This window comes from Stylophora pistillata, chromosome 4, assembly GCF_964205215.1.
Source record: "Stylophora pistillata chromosome 4, jaStyPist1.2, whole genome shotgun sequence".
NCBI lineage: Eukaryota > Metazoa > Cnidaria > Anthozoa > Scleractinia > Pocilloporidae > Stylophora > Stylophora pistillata.
In genome coordinates, this window is record NC_142522.1 from 38963452 (window position 1) to 38988467 (window position 25016).

A 25016-nucleotide genomic window follows, 5' to 3' on the forward strand; every position below is an offset into this window, starting at 1 on the left:
ACCAGATTTTTGTTTTCGGATCGGAAACAAAGTAAATTCCAGAACTGACGACTTTTTTTCCGCTGTGTTCGGAATCTTTGACAGCTGACGCTTGGTGCTGTAATTTTTGAGCATCCGGGTACCAGTTATTGGGAATAAACTCGGCGTGTTACAACCTATAATTTCTTTTGCTGTTTAACGCAGAGTCCACAATACATGGCGGCTTTTTCTCACTGATATTTTATGTCGCATTTATAGTTTACACACTGTTCCAGTTTTTTTAAACTATATTCATGCAATACTCATAAGATTCTTTGTCACTGGCCTTCAGATGACCTATATTGGTGCCGGAATCCTCTAGATAGTTGCGAGAGATTACAGACAATATAGGTACGATGTGATTAACGCACTGGTGTTGAAAATCTTTTTGCGCTACCTCCTCCGCAACGATGATTAAAATCGTGAATAAACAGAGACCAGGGGTAGTAATAATTGTTTTCAAATCAAGATAGATGTTGAACAAGCTGACAAAGCTTTTAAACAGATAAAGACCAACTTTCGTTTAATGACACGTTACGAACAAGTTTGAACTCCCTTGAACTTTAACAGAGTTCGTACTGTCTTGCAAGTCCGTTAATTTCAGGGCAAGTACCCCAATGAATTTAACCAATCCTTGGAAAGTCCTTGAATTTTTATATTCTAAAAGCTTCTTGAGAGGGGTGGGACGTTGACTTTTTTCGAAAAACCAACTTTAAACACTGAGTCAAGCGCTGTGCGCTAGGGTGGTTTGGAAATTAACATAGAGCGCGGTAGATCCAGTAATGCGTTATTGACCAAGCAGTAAGACTCAAACCTGAGCCAAGCGTTAAGAGCCAAGCGAGAGCTTGCCTGCAGGTTACACAAAGACAAAATGGCTGCAACGCTGGCCACCGCAGAAAACGAAAAATAAGCAAGGGTTAATAGCCAATCAGCTCACAGAATTCGCTGCATCTTGCACCGCTTGCGAAGCCAGCCATATAAAAAGGAAAGGTAATAAATCGGCGTAATATAACTCTTAAAGCAAGAATCTCTCCCAACATATTCATCTAAGGTAGTAAAAGTTTAAAATGTTACGAAAGCTGAAAAAGAAAGGGTTCCGGTGTCGCGCTTGTTCAGAGTTACAAGTTTAAATGGCCGAGGGGTGGGCACTTATTCAAGGAAATACGGTATATCGATGACTTGAGGCTGTGCGCGTTACTTCGTGTTGTTTCATACTTTATATTATCTCATATTACCCAGTTTGTCAGGAAATCAATCGTCGTCGTGTGTTTACGTCCTACAAAAACGTCGCATCAGAGATTTCACGATCTAGCTTCGCAAAGAAATGTACCAGCAGTGTTTTGCCTTGTGTTATTTATTGAGTTTTTTTGGCAGGATTTTTTTTGTTTTGATGTTCTCTTCCCGTCGCGGTTTGCAGGGCGACTTTTAACAGTAAATGAAGCTGTTTTTCAAATTTTTGTCTCAAATGACTATTGATTCCTGTCGCTCTGCTGTAGATATAAGTGAAGAGCTCAAATAACAGAAAGGTTTGCGTCACAAGAATTTCTTCACATAACATATCCCAGAAAACCTCAGGCATTACTCTGAATGCCAGAACTTCAGCCTGGGTGAACCAGAAAGGATAGACAATACTTCACTATATTAACCATGAATGAAAAGCTAAGTAAGTCAAATATCTCAGAAGCACTCAGGCATTAAACTGAATGCCAGGACTTCAGCCTTGGTGAACCAGTAAGGCCGATAGACAACACTTCCCTAGATTAACCTGTGAATGTCAAAGAAAATAAGAATGTTAGGTATCCCAGAAGCACTAGGGGATTACTGTGAATAGCAGAACTTCCGTTCAGCCTGGGTGAACCAGAAAAGATAAACAACACTTCCCCGTATTGACCATGATTAAAAAAACTTAGAGTATCTTGTATATCCCAGAAGCGCTCAGGCATTACACTGAATGCCAGGACTTCAGCCTGGGTGAACCAGAAAGGATACACAACACTTCCGTATATTGACCATGAATGAAAAGCTAAGTATGTTGTATATCCCAGAAGCGTTCAGGCATTACACTGAATGCCAGGACTTCAATATGGGTGGACCAGAAAGGATAGACAACACTTCCCTATATGGACCATGAATGAAAAGCTAAGTATGTTATATATCCCAGAAGCGCTCAGGCATTACTCTGAATGCCAGGACTTCAGCCTGGGTGAGCCAGAAAGGCTGGAAAACACTTCCCTGTATTGACCATGAATAAAAAGCTCAGTATGTTGTATATCCCAGAAGTGCTCAGGCATTACACTGAATGCCAGGACTTCAGCCTGAGTGAACCAGAAAGGATAGACAACACTTCCCTATATTGATCATGAATGAAAAGCTAAGTATGTTATATATCCCAGAAGCGCTCAGGCATTACACTGAATGCCAGGACTTCAGCCTGGGTGAACCAGAAAGGATAGACAACTCTTCCCTATATTGACAATGAATGAAAAGCTATGTAAAACTTTGTTATATATCCCAGAAGTGCTCAGGCATTACAGTCAATGCCAGGACTTCAGCCTGGGTGAACCAGAAACGATAGACAACACTTCCCTGTATTGACCATGAATGAAGAGCTAAGTATGTTATATATCCCAGAAGCGCTCAGGCATTACTCTGAATGCCAGGACTTCAGCCTGGGTGAACCAGAAAGGATAGACAACACTTCCCTATATTGACCATGCATAAAAAGCTCAGTATGTTGTATATCCCAGAAGTGCTCAGGTATTACACTGAATGCCAGGACTTCAGCCTGGGTGAACCAGAAAGGATAGACAACACTTCCCTATACAGATCATGAATGAAAAGCTAAGTATGTTATATATCCCAGAAGCGCTCAGGCATTACACTGAATGCCAGGACTTCAGCCTGGGTGAACCAGAAAGGATAGACAACTCTTCCCTATATTGACCATGAATGAAAAGCTATGTAAAACTTTGTTATATATCCCAGAAGTGCTCAGGCATTACAGTCAATGCCAGGACTTCAGCCTGGGTGAACCAGAAAGGATAGACAACACTTCCCTATATTGACCATGAATAAAAGGCTATGTAAGTTATATATCCCAGAAGCGCTCAGGCATTACACTGAATGCCAGGACTTCAGCCTGGGTGAACCAGAAAGGATAGACAACACTTCCCTATATTGACCATGAATGAAAAGTATGTTGTATATCCCAGAAGCACTCAGGCATTTTTCTGAATGCCAGGACTTCAGCCTGGGTGAACCAGAAAGGATAGACAACACTTCCCTATATTGACCATGAATAAAAAGTTCAGTATGTTATATATCCCAGAAGTGCTTAGGCATTACTCTGAATGCCAGGACTTCAGCCTGGGTGAACGAGAAAGGATAGACAACTCTTCCCTATATTGACCATGAATGAAAAGCTATGTAAAACTTTGTTATATATCCCAGAAGTGCTCAGGCATTACAGTGAATGCCAGGACTTCAGCCTGGGTGAACCAGAAAGGATAGACAACACTTCCCTATATTGACCATGAATAAAAGGCTATGTAAGTTATATATCCCAGAAGCGCTCAGGCATTACACTGAATGCCAGGACTTCAGCCTGGGTGAACCAGAAAGGATAGACAACACTTCCCTATATTGACCATGAATGAAAAGCTAAGTATGTTGTATATCCCAGAAGCACTCAGGCATTACACTGAATGCCAGGACTTCAGCCTGGGTGAACCAGAAAGGATAGACAACACTTCCCTATATTGACCATGAATAAAAAGTTCAGTATGTTATATATCCCAGAAGTGCTTAGGCATTACTCTGAATGCCAGGACTTCAGCCTGGGTGAACCAGAAAGGATAGACAACACTTCCCTATATTGACAATGAATGAAAAGCTAAGTATGTTGTATATCCCAGAAGCGCTCAGGCATTACACTGAATGCCAGGACTTCAGCCTGGGTGAACCAGAAAGGATAGACAACAGTTCCCTATATTGACCATGAATGAAAAGCTAAGTATGTTGTATATCCCAGAAGCGCTCAGGCATTACACTGAAAGCCAGGACTTCACCCTGGGTGAACCAGAAAGGATAGACAACACTTCCGTATATTGACCATGAATGAAAAGCTATGTATGTTATATATCCCAGAAGCGCTCAGGCATTACACTGAATGCCAGGACTTCAGCCTGGGTGAACCAGAAAGGATAGACAACACTTCCCTATATTGACCATGAATGAAAAGCTATGTATGTTATATATCCCAGAAGCGCTCAGGCATTACACTGAATGCCAGGACTTCAGCTTGGGTGAACCAGAAAGGATAGACAACGCTTCCCTATATTGACAATGAATGAAAAGCTAAGTATGTTATAAATCCCAGAAGTGCTCTGGTAATACTCTGAATGCCTGGACTTCAGCTTGTGTGAACCAGAAAGGATAGAAAACACTTCCCTATATTGACCATGAATGAAAAGCAAGGTATGTTATATATCCCAGAAGTGCTCAGGCATTACTCTGAATGAAGGACTTCAGCCTGGGTAAACCAGAAAGGAAAGACATAATTTCCCTCTATTAACAGTGAATGAAAAACTAAGTTTGCTATATCCCAGAAGCTCTCAGGCATTACGCTGAATGCCATATAAATCTTAGAAATATGACAAATAAATATATATCTCAGAAGTGACCAGGCAACACTAAAGAAAATAATATTGTTACATGATAAGACTTCAAGAAAATAGATTTTTTTAAATGATACAATGTTGACTATGCCTTACTACAATGGGTGCACAGAATTTAAAAATTAAAATGTTATACACTGCAGGCAGAGCACATAAATTAACATCACATGGCTCCTCTTCAAGGGGAAAGAGCAAGTCATCTCTTAACCCCTTCCATCTGAAACAGACAGAAAAAAAAAACAGTGAATTTAGTTTCCACCTTTATAATCCAAGCTTACCATATTTTTGCTGGTAACTGGGTAAAAGTGAAGAACAGCTCCCCTAAAAGTCTGTCGGCCAACTGTTGGCCAACTGTCGGCCGGCAGTATACCAACTGTCCATCAAACTAAGTATCCCAAGTGAGATTTAAAGACATGTATTCCAATAGAAAGTGAAATACCATACTGCAAGCTGGAACTTTTTATGCATGTCAATGCAGAAATGCAGAGTTGTACCTACCCCCCAATATTTGCTTTGCTTTTTAGGAAACACTCAGCAAAGGCTTCCCCAAAAGGAACATCAGGAGAGGCACATTCCTACAAATAAATTGCATGTATCACTCAATAATGAATTAACTGAGCTAAAGTCATATAATGTTCACTACTAATGGTAGATATATAATCACTGTTCACCACAGATAAAATATGTTCACTTTTATGGACACCTTTCGTCTGCCTTTCTGTAAAGTCAAGAAAGCCAAGAAAGCTCTCACTAATTGATTATAAATAAATTGCATAACAAATACCGGTAGGCTGAATATGTTTTGTGTTATTGTATAATTCCGCTATGATGCATGTCATTTAGCATTGCAGGTATAACCTACCTTAATAACTTTGCAGAATAAACAGCACTCTGTGTCCACTCCTTGCTTGCAAAGTTCATTGATATTTTTTTTGGCATCACCAACTCTTTGCTTGAGCAGCATTATCAGTGTTTTGTAATCAAGAGTAACTGTCATGAAAAAAGACAAGAAGATAACAAGAAGTTGAAGTTAAAATAGCTACACCAAAGATCTCAAATGTTATACTTTCCCAAATATTTTCTAACACTGCCAAGCATAAAATGGATTCAATAATTAATATCACATAGCCAGACATGTAACATAAAAACATTGCAAAAATAAAAAATAATAAGATAAAAAAAATGTAAAGAGTCAAGATTGGCACACACAAATAACCTGGAAATTTAACTTTAAAGCATCTTCCATTAACTACTATTCCAGTTTTCTCAATGGCATCCCTCTGGCGCTTTAAATCTTTTATCGTAGAAAAATAGAAATGAAATAAATTATAATACTGTCAAGACCCTATCAAGGAAACAAACCCGAAATTTCTCCTAAAATAGCCATAAAAAGTGATCATAGCTGGAAGACTTAGAGGCTCAGCGTAAAATCAAACTCAGCCAATTATGTGATTTTCCTGCCACGCAGAGATGAGTTCTGTTACACCGTAAAACCAGCATTCACAACAAAACATAAGACAGCAAACTCACTTTTTCCAATCTTAATAAAAATATAAACGTTATGACTTACCCCGGTTCGTCTTAGCTTGGAAATGCTAAGTAACGTTTGCCAAGCTTTTCTTGATCGAGGATCCTCGACTGCAGTTTGAAAAACAGCAGGGTCCAGTCTGGTACTCTGAGAGATTGCAAAAACTGACGGTTACTGTCCCCCAGTATTGTTTCCAACGCTTGCAGTAGGCTGCTGCTGTTAATTTTAGTTTTGTCAAGGATGTCGTTGAGCTTTCGCCCCACCTCAGGACTGTGGACCTGACAGCTACGATATACATTTGATCGATGTCCACATATCCTCGCGGCGACCTTCTCCTCAATTTTAACTCTGATGCTGGTCTTACTTACCTAATTCTTTTATTTCCTCTAATAGGAATTCTAGCTGACCCAGCGCTTGATCGAGGTCGGCCTTCTGAGTCGATCGTTTTCCAATTCGAATAACTGCGGAGGCATCACGAACAGCTTTCAGCTCCTCGCAAAAGTCATCGCTTGGTCGAGTCTTGCTAGTCTCCGTTTTGATTTTAGGCGAATTTATTTTATCGATCAACCAAAAATATCTCACCACTTCTCCTTCTTCGAATTTCTGCCGGAAGATGCTAGAAACAACTCCAAATAGAGAGGCGATGGCCACTTTGTTGTTCTGAACATATCGGCCATCCAAGCTTCCGCCATTTTTTAAAGCTGGACCGTACAAAACGCTTGGAAAATGTGCCACTAACAGGCTACTTCAAAAAACTTGCTGACTCTTATGCCACATTTCTTGAAATTTAAGATAAACCATTTCCTTGACTCATCTGGAGGAGAATGAAGCAATTCAACCCTTCGAAGTTTGAAGGGATCCATAACTGCACTCGACCGCGGGAAAATAAACATTCCCGCTTTTGCTTACGCATATTGATATGAAATCCAATCTCCAAATGTCAATAGGCCGATCCAGACCCTAATAAACAAAAGGCTTCATTGTACCCAGCAGGAACAGAGATTGTACAAATTCAAGCAACTACTCAGATTACTGCGAGCAATTATCGAAAAAGGCTGTCAAGGCGATGATGGAAACTTATCCGGTTTATGACGTCACTCCATAGCAACCAGCCTTTTCGAATATTTGAACTTCCGTTTACCTGTGGCTCGTGATGTTATTTTCCATCAGTAACCATTGCAATTGCTGATGGAACTTGCATCTCATCAGGGGTAAACTCCTCTTTGAAAATTTCGAAATGCGGGAATTTTTTTCGTTATCATTTCTGGTATGAATTTTGGACGTGACGTTCAAGATCGCATTTAAACTCAAGTCAATTTATTTTAACAAAACTAGTTTGCATTGATTTCGTAACAACGTCAACTCGTATTTTCTATTGCCAAGAAAAAGAAGAAAGGGACCCTCGACTAAGGACATGGGCTGCGAAAAAGAAAAAAAACAAAAAGGGACCCTCGACCTCGACATAAGACCCTCGACCCTCGATGGCTCGACCAAAAGTTAGACTCGCTAAAATTATTCTGAGCATGATAAAAATTTTTGGGAACCTGGAGAGCGCGGTAAGAAATGATAATGCAATGAAACTCGTGCGGTTTTTGCTGGAAGTCTTCCATGCGTTTGTTTGTTTAATTCTTTTTTCTTGGCAGTTACAAAATGGAACATTCTCCCGGGTAATAAGCTCGCCTTACCATTGCTACTCAAAGAGTTCCGAGTGGCTATTTCGCTCTTTCAAAGATCCCAGACGTAAATAATTGTTTTTGAATGTCTTCCTGTTTGCTAAGAACAAATATCAGCGTCATGATCGCCAAGTCCTTAGTACGCCAAAATTGCGTCTTTGTATCTTAACCTCTAAATGGCAAAGGAACCACCTTTTAAGAAATTCTTTTCACAAAAAAATATGGCATGTTTCAGTTAAGAAAAAAAATAACGGTTACCTTCCGAAACAATTCATCATTCTGTTATAACATCAAAACGGCACTTCATCCTCAGATCAAATCAACGCATTGGATTGCATGTAGCTCTTTGGAAACGAGATTTTTCTTTTTGCTTTTCTTGTTTTTGCACCCACTGAAAAGTTAAGAATTTCTTCGGGAAAAATTGTGATTTCATTTCGGTTTATAGAATATTTTTCATAGGGAAGTCAACGCTAAGTCAATACGAGTTCTTTCAAAACATCTACAATGTTAGACCACGTTTCCCTTATTTCACAAACACAATAAAAATAAATAAGTACGCCTGCCTGTGGTATCTGAGCGGCAAAAGAAAATTTGGTAATCACTTGCCTTTGCCTTTTCAATTTTCAATTTTCCCATTCGCTGCTAGTAAAACCGATAGCCTCCAATTTTCATTTTGTGCAAAAATCAACAATGCAAATTAGAAAAGAACCGTAGACTTTACCAAGATATCTTTTTTTATCATTATTATTTTTAGCATCATGAACGAATATTATTCAGACTCTTCCCCTCATTTTCGAGCGAAACCTCGAGGTGCAGATTTCGAAAACATGCCAACTTATCTACTTTGCTTGCTTGAAGCCTGGCTAATAAGAATTATCTTCTCAGCTACATTGTTTAAAAGTTTTTTTTTTATCTTTGACAAAGACGTCTTTTCCTGTCTGCCTCTGATAATCATTCCCGCTTTCCCGCCAAAATCACCTAACCCCAGTTCAATGAATCGTTAACAAACTGTAAAATACGGGATTAGATGGATAAAAATAAGAATTTGACATTTTGTCGTGTCTTCGCGCCTCTCCAGCGATGAATGACAATTATAGAAGTCTTATGTACAGCTGGCAAGATTCGCTGTTTAATTGAAGTTTTATGTTCGCATATGAGAACGATCTTCGCATTAAGGAGCACTACTTGATGAGCAGTAGTGAAAATAAGACCTGAAAAAAATTTATAACGAACCACCATAATGACTACTTCCAAGTTGGCATGTTAGCTCAGTTGGTAGAGCACTGAACCAGTATCGCAGAGGTCATGGGTTCGAATCCCGTACAGGCCTGCTCCCAGTTGGCTTGTTAGCTCAGTTGGTAGAGCACTGAACCAGTATCGCAGAGGTCATGGGTTCGAATCCCGTACAGGCCTGCTCCCAGTTGGCTTGTTAGCTCAGTTGGTAGAGCACTGCACCGGTATCGCAGAGGTCATGGGTTCGAATCCCGTACAGGCCTGCTCCCAGTTGGCTTGTTAGCTCAGTTGGTAGAGCACTGCACCGGTATCGCAGAGGTCATGGGTTCGAATCCCGTACAGGCCTGAATTTTTTTCAGGTCTTCTTTCCACTCCTTACTACGAAGATCGTTCTCATATGCGTTTCTTTAACCGCAGTTCAAATATATGATTTTCATATATTCTTAGCAGTTTTATGTTCATTGAGAGTGTAACGTGTCGATTTTTTAGAAGAAGTTTTGTTTAATGATAACTTGCACGGTGATATGGAGGTGTTCACACTAACATTATGAAAGGTCTTTAACTTGAAACATAACTAATAAACCCTGCAAAAAGTAAATACCTTCTTTAATAATTTAGAATGTATTTTGGTATTAATGATGTTCAGTTTGTTTTTTCTTTTTTTTTGGACAATTTTCCTTTCGCAGATATAATTTTGTTATGTGGATAACACCAGTGTCGGATCTAGGGAAGGGGCACGGGGGGCTCTCCCTCCCCACCCCCTCCCCTTATTTAGGGTAAAAAAATAAACGCAGAGGGAAGAAAAGCCGGAAGGCGAACACAGACAAACGAAAATGCCCCCCGTCGAGGTGTGGATCCGCCACTCAATACTACGTACGGGGTTCAGTCGACTAAGCTTGTTTTTTCCTCGTTCTAACGTTTAAGTTTTAATCTAGTCCCTTTTAATTTTTATCCCTTTGGTTGTCACTATAAAATAAACAAAAGCAAAAATAATAGAACTGCGAAATGAGAAGTAGAACTGGCCTACTATTTTGTAAGCAAGGATTTACAAATACTTTGTCTCGAGAATTTCCTCGAAAAACTTCATCATTAGTGGACAAGTAGGAGTTTCTATGACTATGTAGAATGAAATATGTAAAGCAACAGCTGCGGAAGTCAATTAAATATTTTGTCAATTTTCTTTATATATATTCATACTCTAGGGATCTCTTTAATATTTCATGATCATAAAGTCAGAAAGTTTATTTTGAGTTCAACATGTTTTCCTCTTTTTGTGCTCAGAAACTTGAAGAATTCCAAGAACTCGTTCATTCTCATGCCATGTTCGGGCTTATCTTTAGCATTTTAAACTTGACATTTTCCATCGTGGCATTCGTTGTAAATCTTCTTGTCATTAGTGCATTGTGGAAAGCCTCGTCGATACCATCCACATTAAGGAAGTTGTTTATCAACCTGGCTTTCTCTGATCTTGCCGTAGGCTTGATTCCACAGTTAACAGACGGTGTTATCTACGCTACGATGTTTAAGATGGCAGAAGGTGAAAACCACAATTTCGATGTCTTCTGTCCCATCATTTTGACAATTTATCATTTCTCTGCGTTTCTGCTGGCTTCAGCATCATTTTTTACCATAATCACCATGGCTTTGGATCGATTTCTTACCATTTACCTCCATTTGCGATATCATGATTTGGTCACATCTAACCGCGTAACTACAGTTTTGGTCGTGTTGTGGCTTACGAGTGGCATTTCTGCTGCTGTTTACATTACAGTTCTTCGCCATCTTATTGTGGTTGTGACTATTGAGCTATACGGACTGCTTGTCTCAACGGCAATTTTCATTTATCTTTTTAGAGTTGTGAAATATCATCAAAATAAGATGCCAAGACAATGTGTGCTGGAAAAAGGCAAAACAACAGAGCAGCTTCGTCAAAAGAAGTCGTTTGTCAATGCTGCTCTTGTTTATGTTCTCTTTCTTGTTTGCTACGTTCCAAAATTATGTTGTGCAATTGCGCTATTAGCCGATAACTTTGGTTCTTTTTTTAAAGTAGCTAATCGTGTTACCATATTCGTAATTTTTCTTAATTCATCTCTTAATCCCTTGGTTTACTGCTGGCGATACAAGGAAATTCGCAAACATTTGAAGGGAACACTGAAAAAGATTCTACGCATCAGTTCGACTGTTTAAATTCAGCAGCAGCGGTAACAAAATAATAAAAAACACCTTAGTGTTCATTAAAAGACGATCGGCTTGAAAACAAAGAGACATCTGACGTCTGGACACGAGATAATAACAATATGACAAAACTGAAAGAGCAGCTGATCTAAACTAATTGTGATACCGCGCTGTCGGTTTTCGAAATTTCTTGCAAGAGCCATCACTACTAAACCCTTTTCTAGCGTTTCTAAATTGATTTTAATTAATAAATGGTTTATTTCGACAATTTCGTTCCCTGAATGACTGGTTTCTCAAGCTGGGTATGACTTATAACAAATCCGGTTAACAAATATGGTTTCCCCCAGCAGCGAGATACGATTAAATGTCAAAGTTTCTGACAAAATGTCCGTTGATTTTACAAATTAAAAGGCGCCAAAACGTTATATTAGACAAATATCAATGAAAATACCAATAACGGGATCCTGTTGCGAAGTGCATCTAAATACACTTTTAAAAAGGGAAATGAAGCCTAAAATTGTAATTTTATGTTATTATTATAGTTATTATTTTTTTTGCATTCATCTCTTGTTATCTTTAGAGGAGTGAGATAAAGTTTCGGCATTTATTTTTGATAACTTCTTGCTATTTACGAGAAAATTCGATTTGAAATTCCCTTTTTCCCGCTTTTGCGGTCGTAAAACCGTGGGATCAAACTGAGTGTGACGTCATGGTGAGGAAATGAAACACTTCTCTCACTTGCGAAGACAGCATGTCAGCGCAAACTTTATATTTATCGGTCTTTATTTCGCAAGTATGAGTGGTTTGAAGCCCGAATTAGGGCCCGGGCGCACTAATTCCTCAAGTTCGATTATAATCAGGAGATAATAAAGGGAAAATAGAAGAAGCTTCGGATATTTCAATAACACTAAAGTTATTTATGGATAATCGTAGGTTGACATGTAACGCTGGCAATTGAAAATCAAGTTTAGAAATGAAGAACGGCTATGTATATAAAGCACAGGACAATAAAATATTGAGACTAACAGAACTTCTAAAAAAGAACTTTTGTAAAACGGATATGGTTGTTATGTAACTGTTTACTTGCACATGTCACACATGCTCGTTGTTTCCCATAAGGCCACTTTGCTCAAGGAAAATGATTTTCTCCTTTGTCCCCTTACGATTTCTTAATTATACCATGTATATATCTATATATATATATATATATATATATATATATATATAACTAACTGCAGACAGTACTGTTTCGGCCTTCTGGGCCTCATCAGTGCAGTGCTAATGCTAGGATGGGGGAGAACCGAGACGGTCACCCCAAACGACCCAACCTTTGTGGTATCGTCTAAGCCATGCCAGAGTGCTCAAACTAGAGTAAACCAGCGAGCATGCGCAATTGCAACGGCAATGACTCATCCTAGATAGAGTGCTCAATTTGGACATGAAAGCAAAGCTTTGTATGCCAAAGAGCTATATCTATATCTATATACAGAAATAGTAAAATCAACAACGAAGCAAAGTTTCCGTGACTCGTAGTTTCATGCTTTCGCAATCACACAAGCATGAAACTACGAGCCACGGAAACTTTGTTTCGTTGTTGATTTTTAAATTACTATTTATGCTCTACTTTATGTATTGAGCACTATACAGCCAGCTAAAGCATCTCCTCCAATAAATAAATAAATATATATGTATATATATATATTTTTTTTTTAACTGAACCTAAATAACCTCTAAAAGAGACAAAAGCAACTCTCTTTTTCAGGCTTCAAGAAGAAGAGCCCGAAATAGGCTTTTATGTCGCTGCCGTATTTAGAAATGAGATATGCGCATGAATAATTGCGTTTTGCAGCTGCAGTTTAGAAACCCACCAACGTTTAGATAATTGAAAGAGCGGCAATCATGTCCTCCCTAGAATGATCAACGTTCGATCCCCTGAAACATTCGCATGGAATCAGGGTTATGGCTCATGTTTTCATTGATTGTCTAAACAGCAAGAACGATTTTTCAGTGTGGGGAGGGTGAGAAATCAAGAATGATCTGATAATAAATTTTTGCTTCACGTTAGAAAACGATTAGTAACCATATCCGTACGTAATTGAAAAAATAAAACAAGTTTAAAAATGTCACCCGACCGTCATTTAAAGTCGGAACACGGTTTCATAATTAAAAGTGCCCACAGGAGTGAATTCAGAGGTAGACGTCAATTAAAAAAATTATTTTAAAATTGTAATTTGCTTGTGAATTAATAGTTTTTCTTTCATCGTATATCAAGAAACCGTAAAAGCCCGCGGAGCTTTTAATATGTCTTTTTGAAGAACACCTGTGTGTTCAATGGACAGAAAAATCATCATTCCCATTTGAATCCCATAATTTCTCATCTTTCAATACAAAAATGGTTATCTGTACAATTTCCATTGTTGTGAAAATGTTTCTAACTGTTGTTCTTAGTAACTGTCTTTTCAATAAATTCAATGCAGCTAAGGACGTCTTTATTCAAAAAGCACCAAAACTTAAAACAGTGCTTTTTCTAGCCAATGGCATTTGGCTTTGCAGCTAAACAACTGCTTATCACGAATGACGCTTTTGATATTTCTATGGTTATTGCTAACGAGTATGTTTTTTTTTTCATCCGACGATCGAATGAATTAAACTGTTGTAAAATTCAAGTGACTGCTCCAGGCTGCACTTGAGAGGTTAGGCAGATTCTGCCCAAAATTTTTGTCTTTATTTCTCCCGTAGTTTCACTTGACAGATTTTGCTAGACTGCCCTTAAGGCAAATTCGATCAGCTGCAACTAAGCGATATTTGATTCATAAGAGTTTGAAATGGTTTACAATTTCTGTGCCCAGAAGTTAGCAGAATATGAAAAGCTCTTTCAATTGCATCGAACCTTTCTCACACTGTTCTGTATTGTAAACTTAACTTTTTCGATCACCGCAGCCCTGGTAAATGTCCTGGTGATTCGAGCTTTAAGGAAAGCCTCGTCGATGCCAGCTACTATGAAAAAAATATTGCTTAGTCTCGCCTCTTCGGACGTTGCTATGGGCTTTTTGGGGCAACCAATGTTTTGTGCAGTAATTGGAGTTATGTTGACGACAAGTTCCGGAATGGATGGCCAAAAACATTTTGACCTCCTATGCCCGCAAGCGATGACCATAAGTTATTTCTTTCTATTTCTCCTGGGTTGTGCATCATTCCTGAATGTCCTTGCCATCGCCATCGATAGACTTCTTGCTGTTTTACTCCATCTGCGATATCAAGAACTAGTGATCTCGAGGAAGATTCACATAGCTTTGTGGTCCATATGGCTAACTAGTGCTATTTGCGCTACGATCTTCGTAACACTTCCAAAGAACAATAACAGAGTGTCAGAGAGTCTTCAATTTGTCGGTTTTCTGGTAGCAACTGTGGCATATATTCGCATTTACAAAGCTGTAAGATATCATCAGAATCGAATTCGTGTCCAGCCTCAACCGACCGATCAGGTGCGAGCACACACAACGCACCAAGAGAAGAAATCAGCCATAAATGCCATGGCTGTCTATGGTGTCTTTGTCATCTGTTACTTTCCATATTTGTGCTGCACCATTTTGTTGATGGTGGACAGCCTTCGAACTTCGTTTTTAGTAGCCTATCAAGTTTCACTCTTCCTAGTTCTACTAAATTCCTCTTTAAACCCGGCTGTTATCTGCTGGCGATTTCGCGAGCTTCGTAGAATCGTGAAAACAACCCGAAGAGAAATGTTTCGGTTAGGCCATGCTCAGAGATTGCAACATTGAGCCGCATTTATGTACAAAAGACATTTTCTCGTGAAATTGTGTATTTAGCAATACTTAATGAATAAATTCGAATCTCTGTTTGCTCAGACTTGCGTGGAAGCCCAAAGCTTTAATTTCAACTTCAGCTTTCAGTTTTTCTCGTTTGTCGCCTAACGTGTCAAAGAAGTTTTCTTTTTTCTAACCATTTTCACTGCATTACCGCAGTAGGGTAGGACTAGAACGGAACATATGCGAACCATTCGAGTAGTCCACCCAATAAATCCCACCCATCCCACCTCAGGGGAGGACATCCATCGCACAGTAATATCGTGCGTGAGAAATTAACGTCTCCTACCCTTAACCCTGCAGGAGACGGGACCTCCATTTATTCGTCCCTATCCGAGAAGACTAGAACATCTAACCATTTCTTGATGTTATAGAAAGGTAGCATATTCTTCTCAATTATTTTAAGACCTTGAGTGTTGGTCCGGCCGGGGCTTGAACCCTGGACCTCCCGCCCAGCAGTCCAGCGCTCTCTCCATTGAACTAACCGGAAGGCGGTTTTAGAGGAGTTAATTCCTTCGCCTGAATAGGCGAAGGAAAAAAGGAATAAAATTGATAAGCTTAACACGAGAGCGTTATGGCGACTAAAATGTTCGAAAGAATGCGAATGCAAAAATAGGTATATTCCCTATTCCTGTTAATTCCGTTGTAAGGACGACTATAGATTAGTTTTTATAACAGAAGATATCGCCTAGGCCTTTATGGATTATGCTAGCATAATTTCTGGCATAATTTCGGCAAACTGGCATAATTTCTGCCTAGTAGCAATGCTAGCATAATTCGCATATTTTGATAATTATCGGATCATTTTTGATTCTACAATTTGATCATTGTTCATCTCTACTCCCAAGCACTTGGTGACGTTATTCGATGTTTTAAGTTTTAGTTCAAGTAGTAGTATTTGTAGTTCACCGTGAATCACTGAGCGACGTCTGAAACGGTCTGAGCCCCGGTTAACATTAACCACATGTTTATTTGAATTTCATTGTGGATTTGTTTCGTTTCTTTCTTGTAGACCAACGGCTTCTAATTAAAAAATGTATTTTTTGGACTTATTTGCAATTTATTCAAAGAGCATAATTTTAAATAAAAGGCATAATTTGGAAGAAAGAGAATAATAAGCAATGCTACTAGCATAATATGCTACTCTTACCAGCATAATCTATAAAGGCCTAATATCGCCTCAACAATTGATATGCTATGAGATTTTATAAGTCAACGTTTGTGAATATCTGAAAGTCATTTATTTGAACTGCGGTTAAAGAACGAGTATAAGAGCGATCCTCGCAGTAACGAACACTACTTAAGCAATAGTGAAAATGAGGCCTGTAAAACAATCAGGCCTCTACGGGACTCAAACCCATGACCTCTGAGATGCTGGTGCAGTGCTCTACCAACTGAGCTAACAAGCCAACTGGGAGCTGGTCATTATGTTAGTTCGTAATAAACCCGTGAAGAGATGAGTCAGCACTTCACGGGTTTATTACAAACTAATATAGGAGTTACTATTTAATGCCAGTCAGTCCTGTTTGTGTGGTTAGCTATCCTCGATGATCCATCAGAAATACTCTCAGGCTTTCTTGCATGATCATTTATGCAAAAATTTGCCTTACAGCAACTTTTTTACAAGAAGGCGAATTTCGCGATATCGCCAATAGTAAATAACAGGATTCAAAGACGAATTGAAGATGACCAAAGTGCCTGTATTGTAGTAGGCTGTTACTGTTGAGGAGTGTACCTTAAAAATTGCTAGAAGAACACGACTGATCAAATGCGGGAGATCGCACAACAGAAATATAACAAAAACATAAGACGAGAATCTAAGTCTTAGCAAACATATTATCGAATTATTCAAGAAGGCCAGTCAAAGGGTGGGCAATCTAGCCAGGCTGAGAAACTTGGTTACTACGGAGACTAAACTATTGCTATATAAAACTGCTATTATGCCATATCTCACCTATTATCATCTCATATGGCATTTCTGTAGGGCGTCGGATACAAGGAAAGTTGAAAGAATTCAAGAGCGAGCACTAAGGATAGTTTATAATTCACATTCAGAAACGTACATGAACTTATTAGATCGTGCTAAACTACCTAGCCTTCTTAATAGGAGATTGCAAGACATAGTTATACTTATGTTTAAGGTTAATTAGTATAATTTCAGAGCTGAGCAAAGAGTTCCCAGCAATCTGATTGGTCGAGCGATTCCTCATATGACGCTATATAAACCGTTCCGCGCGGTTCATATAAAATGTTAAAATAAAATGTTAATAAATGTTACTAAAATGTTATGATTTTAGAAATTTCTTTGTTGTTCAGCTCTGAAATTATACTAAAACAATTATTCGCCTCAGGTTCGGTGAATATTGTCGAATAATCCGCTGGACTTCGTCTCGGGGATTATTCGACGATATTCACCTCGCCTTCGGCGAATAGTTGTTAAATATAGACTAGTTCCTGATTTTATTTGTGACATTTTTAGTCCTAAGTCTTGTAAATATGATTTTAGAAATTAAAATTTTTATATTACTAGGTTTAATTCTGTATTGTATGGTAAACACTCTCCTAGGTATCTTGGACCATTTTTATGTATCAAACTAAAAAAAAAAAACATCACTGAAATTAGTAGCCTTTCTAGGTTTAAGTTACATATTAGGCGTAAGGATCTTACCGAACTGATAAATGGCAACAATTGGCCCGCGTGCGTAATTTGTACCTCTTAGGTTATATAATCTATAGCTTATTTCTTATCGTTAATTAGGTTATTCATTTACGTTGTGTCCTCAATTAGTGTCAGCTAAATACATTGACATATGAATAAAGTTTATCATCATCATCATCATAAAGAGCATTTAAGGCGGACTTTTTCTCCTTCGCAGCTGCTAATTTTTTACAATCATGCCAGCTTGTGTTTGGCAATTTATCTGATTTTTGTTATATTTAACGACTTTATAGAGATGGATGTATGTTATGGCCATCCCAAGAAGTCCCGTATTGTTGCAGGCTACAGCCACGATCCCGTTATTTTTGGGAAGTTTCATACAAGATAAAGTTGCAAGTCCACTCATAAACCATATTAGTACCAAACCTATTCGCGCGCGTATATCTGTTACAAGTTGGTTATATCTTAAATGCAAGAAATCGGCGTGTAAATCTGTCCAACGCGATGGCGGCAATCGTGAAAAACGACGCTGCCACCAGGAAATATAAAGTGTACATCTTTGCCGTTAAAAGATGCGGACAGAAAATATCCAAGTTATTGCTTTCATTTTTCACCTTGCTCAGCGCCGCAGCGAGAATAACAGCAGAGGCTGGTTGAATAAGAACTCCCACGGCTAAGTCGGAGAAGGCAAGACTTAAAAACAGTCTCTTCATATTACCAGGTGTTAATGAGGTTTTCCATAAGACGCGTAGTGTGACGTTGAAGTGCTGAACGAATCACGTACAGTTTGGTGTGCTACATTTGAATATAAGTGACACAACGCTTATTGAAAATTTCAAGTTTCACCGTCGAACGCGCGTGTGAGCTTTGTCTCCACTGAAAAGGGTGTTAGAGAAGATCTGTAATGATGAAAACTCCGCTGATGGGCTGGATAGTGCAGAAGAAAGTGATCTGGACCGGCAGCGAGAGAATGAGAGTGAGGGATCGAGGTGAGCCGAGTCAATGATGGCCATTGCGAAATGGTCGCCATCGAACATGTGGTGTTGAAAGGCGAACTTGTTCGCCTCGGGTTGTCCTTTTGTGATTTCCCGTGCAGTTCTTTAAAGTTCGATTATAAATTGATCTTTGGGACTCTAAAAATCAGTTATGTACGCTAAGAGCATGTTTTTAGCGATCGGATGCGATGCGATTCAAGCCAGTGAACAAGCGAAATTGGATGCCTAGTGCGATAGATATCATCTGTTACGATGGAAATGCGCTTTTTGGTTGCGTCGGTTACGTGCGATTCATTGGCAATTTCAGACCTTCCAACATCTAAAACCTCCAAATCTTCAGGTATCCAAAATTTACCCCAAAAATCTTGACATTTGGACCCTAATTAGTGAGATTTACAAATTCATTCACTTTGTAACATATCAGGGTCCACTCTCCTATTATAAAGCTGAATTTCCTGCCAAAATTTTTTTTTTGGCTAATTTCTTTTGAATGACATGGGCGCACGTAAAAACTAATGAGAAATTTATCATTTCTTCTTTTGCTTTCAGATTTTAAGGAAATTTTGCTTAAATGTTAATACTTAAATTTTTTTATCAAAAAATCTTCACTAACCTATTCATATGAGGATACGTGACTTTTACCCTGTTACGCGGGTAATCTATTAGAGGATGGGTAGCTCGCAGACCAGACTGAAGTCAGGATTGTAAATATATGTTGAGGTATTAATTAAAAACTGGGTGCGGACAATTGTTGCGTTTTTTAGGTTAATTTCTTTTGAATGACATGGGCGCACGTAAAAATTCGTGAAAAAGTTATTATTCATTCTTTTGCTTTCAGATTTTCATGAAAGGTTGTTTGCATGTTAATAATTAACTTCTTTTATCATATATTCTTCAGTAACCTACACTTATGAGGATAAGTGACTTTTGCCACAAGTTTTACAATATTTCTTACTTTTTTTGACTTTTACTTTTTCAGGAAAGTCCTGGGCTTCGATGATTAAATTCATATTTTCTTTAGAAGTCCATTTTATACACTTTATAACGAGATATTGTGGGTTTTATTTCAGAAGATACTTGTTGAGATGTTGATTAATTTCTGAGTGTGGACAATTGTTGCGTTTTTTTCCAGCTGTCCTAGATGAGATTGAAATATATTTCGCGTGGGGTTTGCCTTGTTTGTTCCCTGGATGCCAGCTGCTTTAACTGAACGATTGGTTGCTAATAAAGCATTTTCTCACGACGATAATAACAGCCATAGCAGCCTTGACGAGTTATAAGTAACAAAATTGAGTGTTAAGCAGGGTAGTTGAAGCATGAGCGTATTTGAAGAATTTTGCGAAAGGCGACTTAACGATGCTCTCAACGTTGTCTCTCTACATCGTAAATTTACGTTCTCGCTTTGTGTATTTTACTTCGCCTTTTCTCCGGTGGCAATTGTTGGAAATGTCCTTGCAATTCGAGCCATATCGAGAGTCACATCACTACCCGCGTCTTTTAAGAAGCTTCTTCTAAGTCTTGCTGTCTCTGACCTTGCAGTGGGATTGTTTTTACAACCCATGTATGGCACAATGATTGCTTTGGAGTTGAATAAGGGGATCAGTCAGTTCCTGTGTCCTTCTGTCCTGACGATTCAAATGTTCGTTACGTTATTGGTGGCAGGAGCATCTTTCATGACCATCGCTGCCATTGCACTGGACAGACTCCTCGCTATTTATTTACATCTGAGATATCAAGAGCTTGTAACGCCAAAACGAGTGGGAATTGCTTTGGCTCTTCTATGGATTGCAGCAGCTTTTGTGGCACTAGCTTTCATTTCACTGTCAGACCTTTCTGACTTGATCGCTGTTATAACCGAAGTATTGGGATTAGCTATCACATCCGTGGCATATTTTTATCTATACAGAGTCGTTCGATATCATCAGAATCAAATTCAAACTCAGTGCCAGGTTCAAGACCAAAATGTTGCGCAAATATCTAGAGAGAAGAAGTCAGCTATGAATACCTTATGCGTGTATGTCGTTTTTATCGCTTGCTATCTTCCAGGGTTATTATCAAGTATTCTTTTGATGATTGATCACTCAAACACATCGTTCCAAGTGGCTTACAACATGTCTGGGTTCATGGTTCTCCTCAATTCGTCTTTAAATCCACTTGTGTATTGCTGGAGATATCGCGAGATTCGACAATTTGTCAGAAGCAGCTTTCAAAGAAACGTCGACATATCGTAGCTGATGAGGAAAGTTAGAAATGTACAATGGGTATAAAATATTATCCTTCTTGCGAAGGTATTTAAACAAACTGGAATTGAATCTCTGAAGCCTTACCACTAAGCTACAGAAAGTTCTGTTAGTTGAGCTGGGCATTTGCCAAGTTCATTAATTATTATTTTATTTATTATTTGAAAAATTCGAACACCTTAATTTTACATCCAATGGCGAGCTTATCTTAAAGAAACTGAAATGCAAATTAATTTACGATGGTGAGCTACATTGACTAAATGCCTTGAATCAATCGAATTTGAAAATTAGATCTTCACACTCAGAAACGTTCTCATGTCTAGCAAGTATGCGAATCTGCTGGTAGTCGTGGTAGTGTCTCCGGGATAAGTTGAATAGAAGGACAGTAACTACGTTCGATTAAGTTATGATTCCAAAGTGAGCAAAGGTTTTCCATGCATTGTTTATATTTATTTCAATGTGTTATTTATGATAATGTCCAACAGGTGCATAGAGCTACATTGGACCGGAAAAAATCCTTAAGTGCAAGTTATTATAGAAGATCCCTTATTCATAGTTTTCGATCTCTTATCCAAACAACACAAAAAGAAGCTCTTGATCTCAGTATTAGTTTGAACAACCTCAAGCAGCACTTTTTCACGGGTTTTTAACTTTTCGTTGTGAAATTTCTTTTTTTCAAAGGTAATGATGGTTTCAAATCTTCAAATATTTACTTATTACAGTGGAACTTCGATTTAACGAACCTCTATATAACAAAGTCCTCGGTATAAAGAACGATACTTCTGCTTCAGTCCGGGTAAAGTTACAGTATAATGTATGCCACAAAACCTCGATATCACGAACACTCGATGTAACTAACCAATTTCCCCACTCCCTAGGCTCATCGTTGAATCGAGGTTCCACTGTATGTGAATATAAACAACGGCCAATAAAAAGCATCGATTCTTAAATGAAATGAAAAGTTTTGTAAACAAATTTCTTGAGTCAAAGGAGTTCGTATCGGAAATTATGTGAAAGGAGGAAAGACAGACTTTTTAAACGATTAATTGATCTGAGTTACTCTTAGTGTGTCTTTATTGTTCAAAAGATAAAATTACATATCTTATGTTCCTTAAAAAAGGATGTAAATGAGCTTAGGTGTATCTCTAAATAAGATAAATATATACATAGAGACAAATACGAAAATCGAATACAAGAGGTAGACTTTTACAAAGCTACATTGTACTTAAAAACAATTCTATTAAAAAAGGTATTCTTAAAACGGTTCGTGCGAATGGCGGGCATTACAGGGGATTTATTTCTTAGATTATATCTCGTAGTCTTGGTTTCAGGAAAGTAGGCTCTAAGAGGGTGGCTAAGGATAGTAAAAACCTTGCTACAAATTTTGTGATCTTGCACATCAAGTAAGTCACCTATCACTAATTTCTTAGATATGTAGCTACGTTTAAAACAACGATTTGAAAACTGCTGGGCTATAGTTAGCTCTGACTCAGAGGCCCCATACACAGGTAGAGCATAAGTAATATTAGGTAGGACAATGGAATTAAATAAAACATCGACTTCTGCTCGGCTATATCCTTCTTTGCGGAGGCATCTGATAACGTATAAACATTTATTAGCTTTACCTAACTTTTCTTTTAGGTGAGTACTGAATTTGCAGTTCGGCTGAAACGTGAGGCCTAGAATGGTTAATGTACTAGTCTGAGGTATGCCAAAAATACTTTTGTAGGCCTCAGCAGTGTGACCTTTTTTATACATAATAAGCTCTTTACATTTAGTAGAATTTGAAGTCATTCTATTTTGGCCTGCCCAAAGTAAAAACTGATTTATTAAGAGCCCATGATTGTAAATATCGAGAATCGCTGGCCAAGTTGAAAAATCGAAAATTCTGATAATTTTCCTGGAAAACCCTTCTAGGGAGATATATTAGAAAAAAATATTTCAAAGTCTGAAAAATCAAATGTTTCCGAGAAAATGGGGAAAAACGAAAATTCGGGTTTTTACCTAATTAATTATGCAAAAAATACAGTAAAATTGAGCAACTTTTGTGTGCTAGTACTGAAGGAGGATGTTTCGTAAGAAATCGGGGATGTTTTCACTTGAAAATATAATTCATTTGATTTTTATTTATGGCACTTTTAGGAGCTTTGGTTTAATTTTAAAAATTACAAGATTTTTTAACAAAGTACTCTCAAACACTTGTTGCAAAAAGCGAAAATTCGAGCAACTTCAAGCCTTCAAAACGCGTCTTGGTATGTGAGAAATCATGTCAAAATGCATGCAGGCACAAATTTTGGTCCTTATACTAAAATAATATGAAATAAAAAATTTGGGTAATTCAGAAAAGTGCCGAAAAAATACAATCGTACTTGAGAGCTACGAAGTAAACAAGATAGTCAAAGATGGTTAAAACAATGATTTGATATGGAAATGATACGAAATTATATAATAAAAAATCCATAGACATTGCTGAAGAGAGCTGTAAATTGATGTGTAGATACGAAATTTTTTGTTAATTTGAATTGCAGAAGACTTTGTTATTGTTGACTCGCTATTTCAACAGCACTACCTACACCTAACTATAGATAAGGGCCGCTGTATATTTCACCATTTCTGTTGACTAAGTGTGTATTATCGACATTATTCTTAGTTGAATAGCTACGTTTTCTGCAACTGCGATAACTATATTTCTTTTGAAATATCTTGCATATCTTGAAAAATGTTGTGCGAGTAAACAAAGTCACGTAACACCTCAGCTTCTGCTGTGTAGTTTTTCACCTAAGATAACAGCCCAACTATTTTTTATGCTATTTACTCTTATCTTTTTCGGAAAAAGGGCCACATTTCTGTCACAAAAATTGATAAAAAGGACTTATGTCACGGTAACAATTATACCGTGTTGCAGTCTGGAAATTTATAATTTATACGAGTTAAACGCTATTAGATACTGGTCATTATTCTTGTACATTGTATGTTGAAGCCGTCAAAAGAGCCCTTCCTACACTAGAACCGTTAGGCAGTACAATTTCTACAACTGATTTACATCATGCAAATTCGTGACCTCTGGCCACAGTGTGTCGCAAAGCTTTATGTTTTGCCGGCACGTTTCTGAATTACCCAAATTTTTTATTACATATTATTTTAGTATAAGGACCAAACTTTGTGCCAGCATGTAGTTTGACATGATGCCACACATAGCAAGACACGTTTTGAAGGTTTGAAGCTGGTCGATTTTTCGCTTTTTGCAACAAGCATTTGACAGCACTTAGTTAAAAAATCATGTGAATTTTAAAATTAAACCAAAGCTCCTTAAAATGCCACATATAAAAGTTACATTAATTATACTTTGAAGTAAAAACATCCCCGATTTCTTGGGAAACATCCTCCTTTAGTACTAGCACGCTAAAGTTGCTCAATTTTACTATATTTTTTGTAAAATTAATTAGGTAAAAACCCGAATTTTCGTTTTTCCCCATTTCCTCGGACACATTTTATTTTTCAAACTTTGAAATATTTTTTTTAATATATCTCCCTAAAGGGGTTTTCCAGGCAAATTATCAGAATTTTTGATTTTTTTAGCCTGGCCAGCAATTCTCGATATATACAGTCACGGCCTCTTAAGTCTACAGAGTGATCTATATCATTATATACCGGAGTAATAATCGTACAGTCATCAGCGTATTTGAAACCAAGTGTCTCGTCTCCTAATTTAATTTCCAGATCGTTAAGAAATATATTGAACAGATAAGGTCCTTAAGTCTACAGAGGCCTCTTAAGTCTACAGAGTGATCTATGTCATTATATACCGGAGCAATAATCGTACAGTCATCAGCGTATTTGAAACCAAGTGTCTCGTTTCCTAATTTAATTTCCAGATCGTTAAGAAATATATTGAACAGATAAGGTCCTGAAACACTACCCTGGGTTGTGCCCTTGTTAACTGTTTTCCAATTACAAACAAGATTCCCGAAAATGACTCTTTGTTTTCTATCTTG

General features: G+C 38.0%; 5 protein-coding genes and 2 non-coding genes across 7 annotated transcripts in view; 5 read left to right on the forward strand and 2 right to left on the reverse strand.

Moving 5' to 3' along the window:
- LOC148733654 (adenosine receptor A2a-like) overlaps window positions 1-216 on the forward strand; it is a 9977-nt gene extending 9761 nt beyond the window's left edge. The window contains exon 3 of the mRNA XM_088758572.1: window positions 1-216. This exon is cut by the window's left edge and continues 1440 nt beyond it. The gene's annotated coding sequence lies outside the window, so the exon portion shown is untranslated.
- Window positions 217-4735: 4519 nt separating this feature from the next.
- LOC148733656 (uncharacterized) lies at window positions 4736-6005 on the reverse strand. Its single transcript, XM_088758810.1, has 4 exons — window positions 5911-6005; window positions 5557-5684; window positions 5193-5269; window positions 4736-4911 (listed from the first exon to the last, which is right to left on the reverse strand). The coding sequence occupies exons 2-4, from the start codon at window positions 5656-5658 to the stop codon at window positions 4761-4763; spliced, it is 330 nt and encodes a 109-aa protein (XP_088614936.1). The 5' UTR covers window positions 5659-5684; window positions 5911-6005; the 3' UTR covers window positions 4736-4760.
- Window positions 6006-9318: 3313 nt separating this feature from the next.
- On the forward strand, window positions 9319-9391 carry Trnat-ggu (transfer RNA threonine (anticodon GGU)). The gene has a single exon. It is a non-coding gene; the product is annotated as a tRNA-Thr (tRNA).
- A 10-nt stretch (window positions 9392-9401) lies between these two features.
- Window positions 9402-9474, forward strand: Trnat-ggu (transfer RNA threonine (anticodon GGU)). Its single transcript has one exon. It is a non-coding gene; the product is annotated as a tRNA-Thr (tRNA).
- Window positions 9475-10367: 893 nt separating this feature from the next.
- LOC148733658 (melanocyte-stimulating hormone receptor-like) lies at window positions 10368-12333 on the forward strand. Its single transcript, XM_088759058.1, has one exon. It carries the CDS (start codon window positions 10386-10388, stop codon window positions 11313-11315), a length of 930 nt encoding a protein of 309 aa, XP_088615184.1. The 5' UTR covers window positions 10368-10385; the 3' UTR covers window positions 11316-12333.
- Window positions 12334-18612: 6279 nt separating this feature from the next.
- On the forward strand, window positions 18613-22585 carry LOC111346145 (adenosine receptor A3-like). The gene is made up of 2 exons (XM_022953453.2): window positions 18613-18775; window positions 19914-22585. The coding sequence occupies exon 2, from the start codon at window positions 20098-20100 to the stop codon at window positions 21010-21012; it is 915 nt and encodes a 304-aa protein (XP_022809188.1). The 5' UTR covers window positions 18613-18775; window positions 19914-20097; the 3' UTR covers window positions 21013-22585.
- LOC148733659 (uncharacterized) lies at window positions 21688-23020 on the reverse strand. The gene has a single exon (XM_088758706.1). It carries the CDS (start codon window positions 22813-22815, stop codon window positions 22228-22230), a length of 588 nt encoding a protein of 195 aa, XP_088614832.1. The 5' UTR covers window positions 22816-23020; the 3' UTR covers window positions 21688-22227.
- Window positions 23021-25016: the final 1996 nt, after the last annotated feature.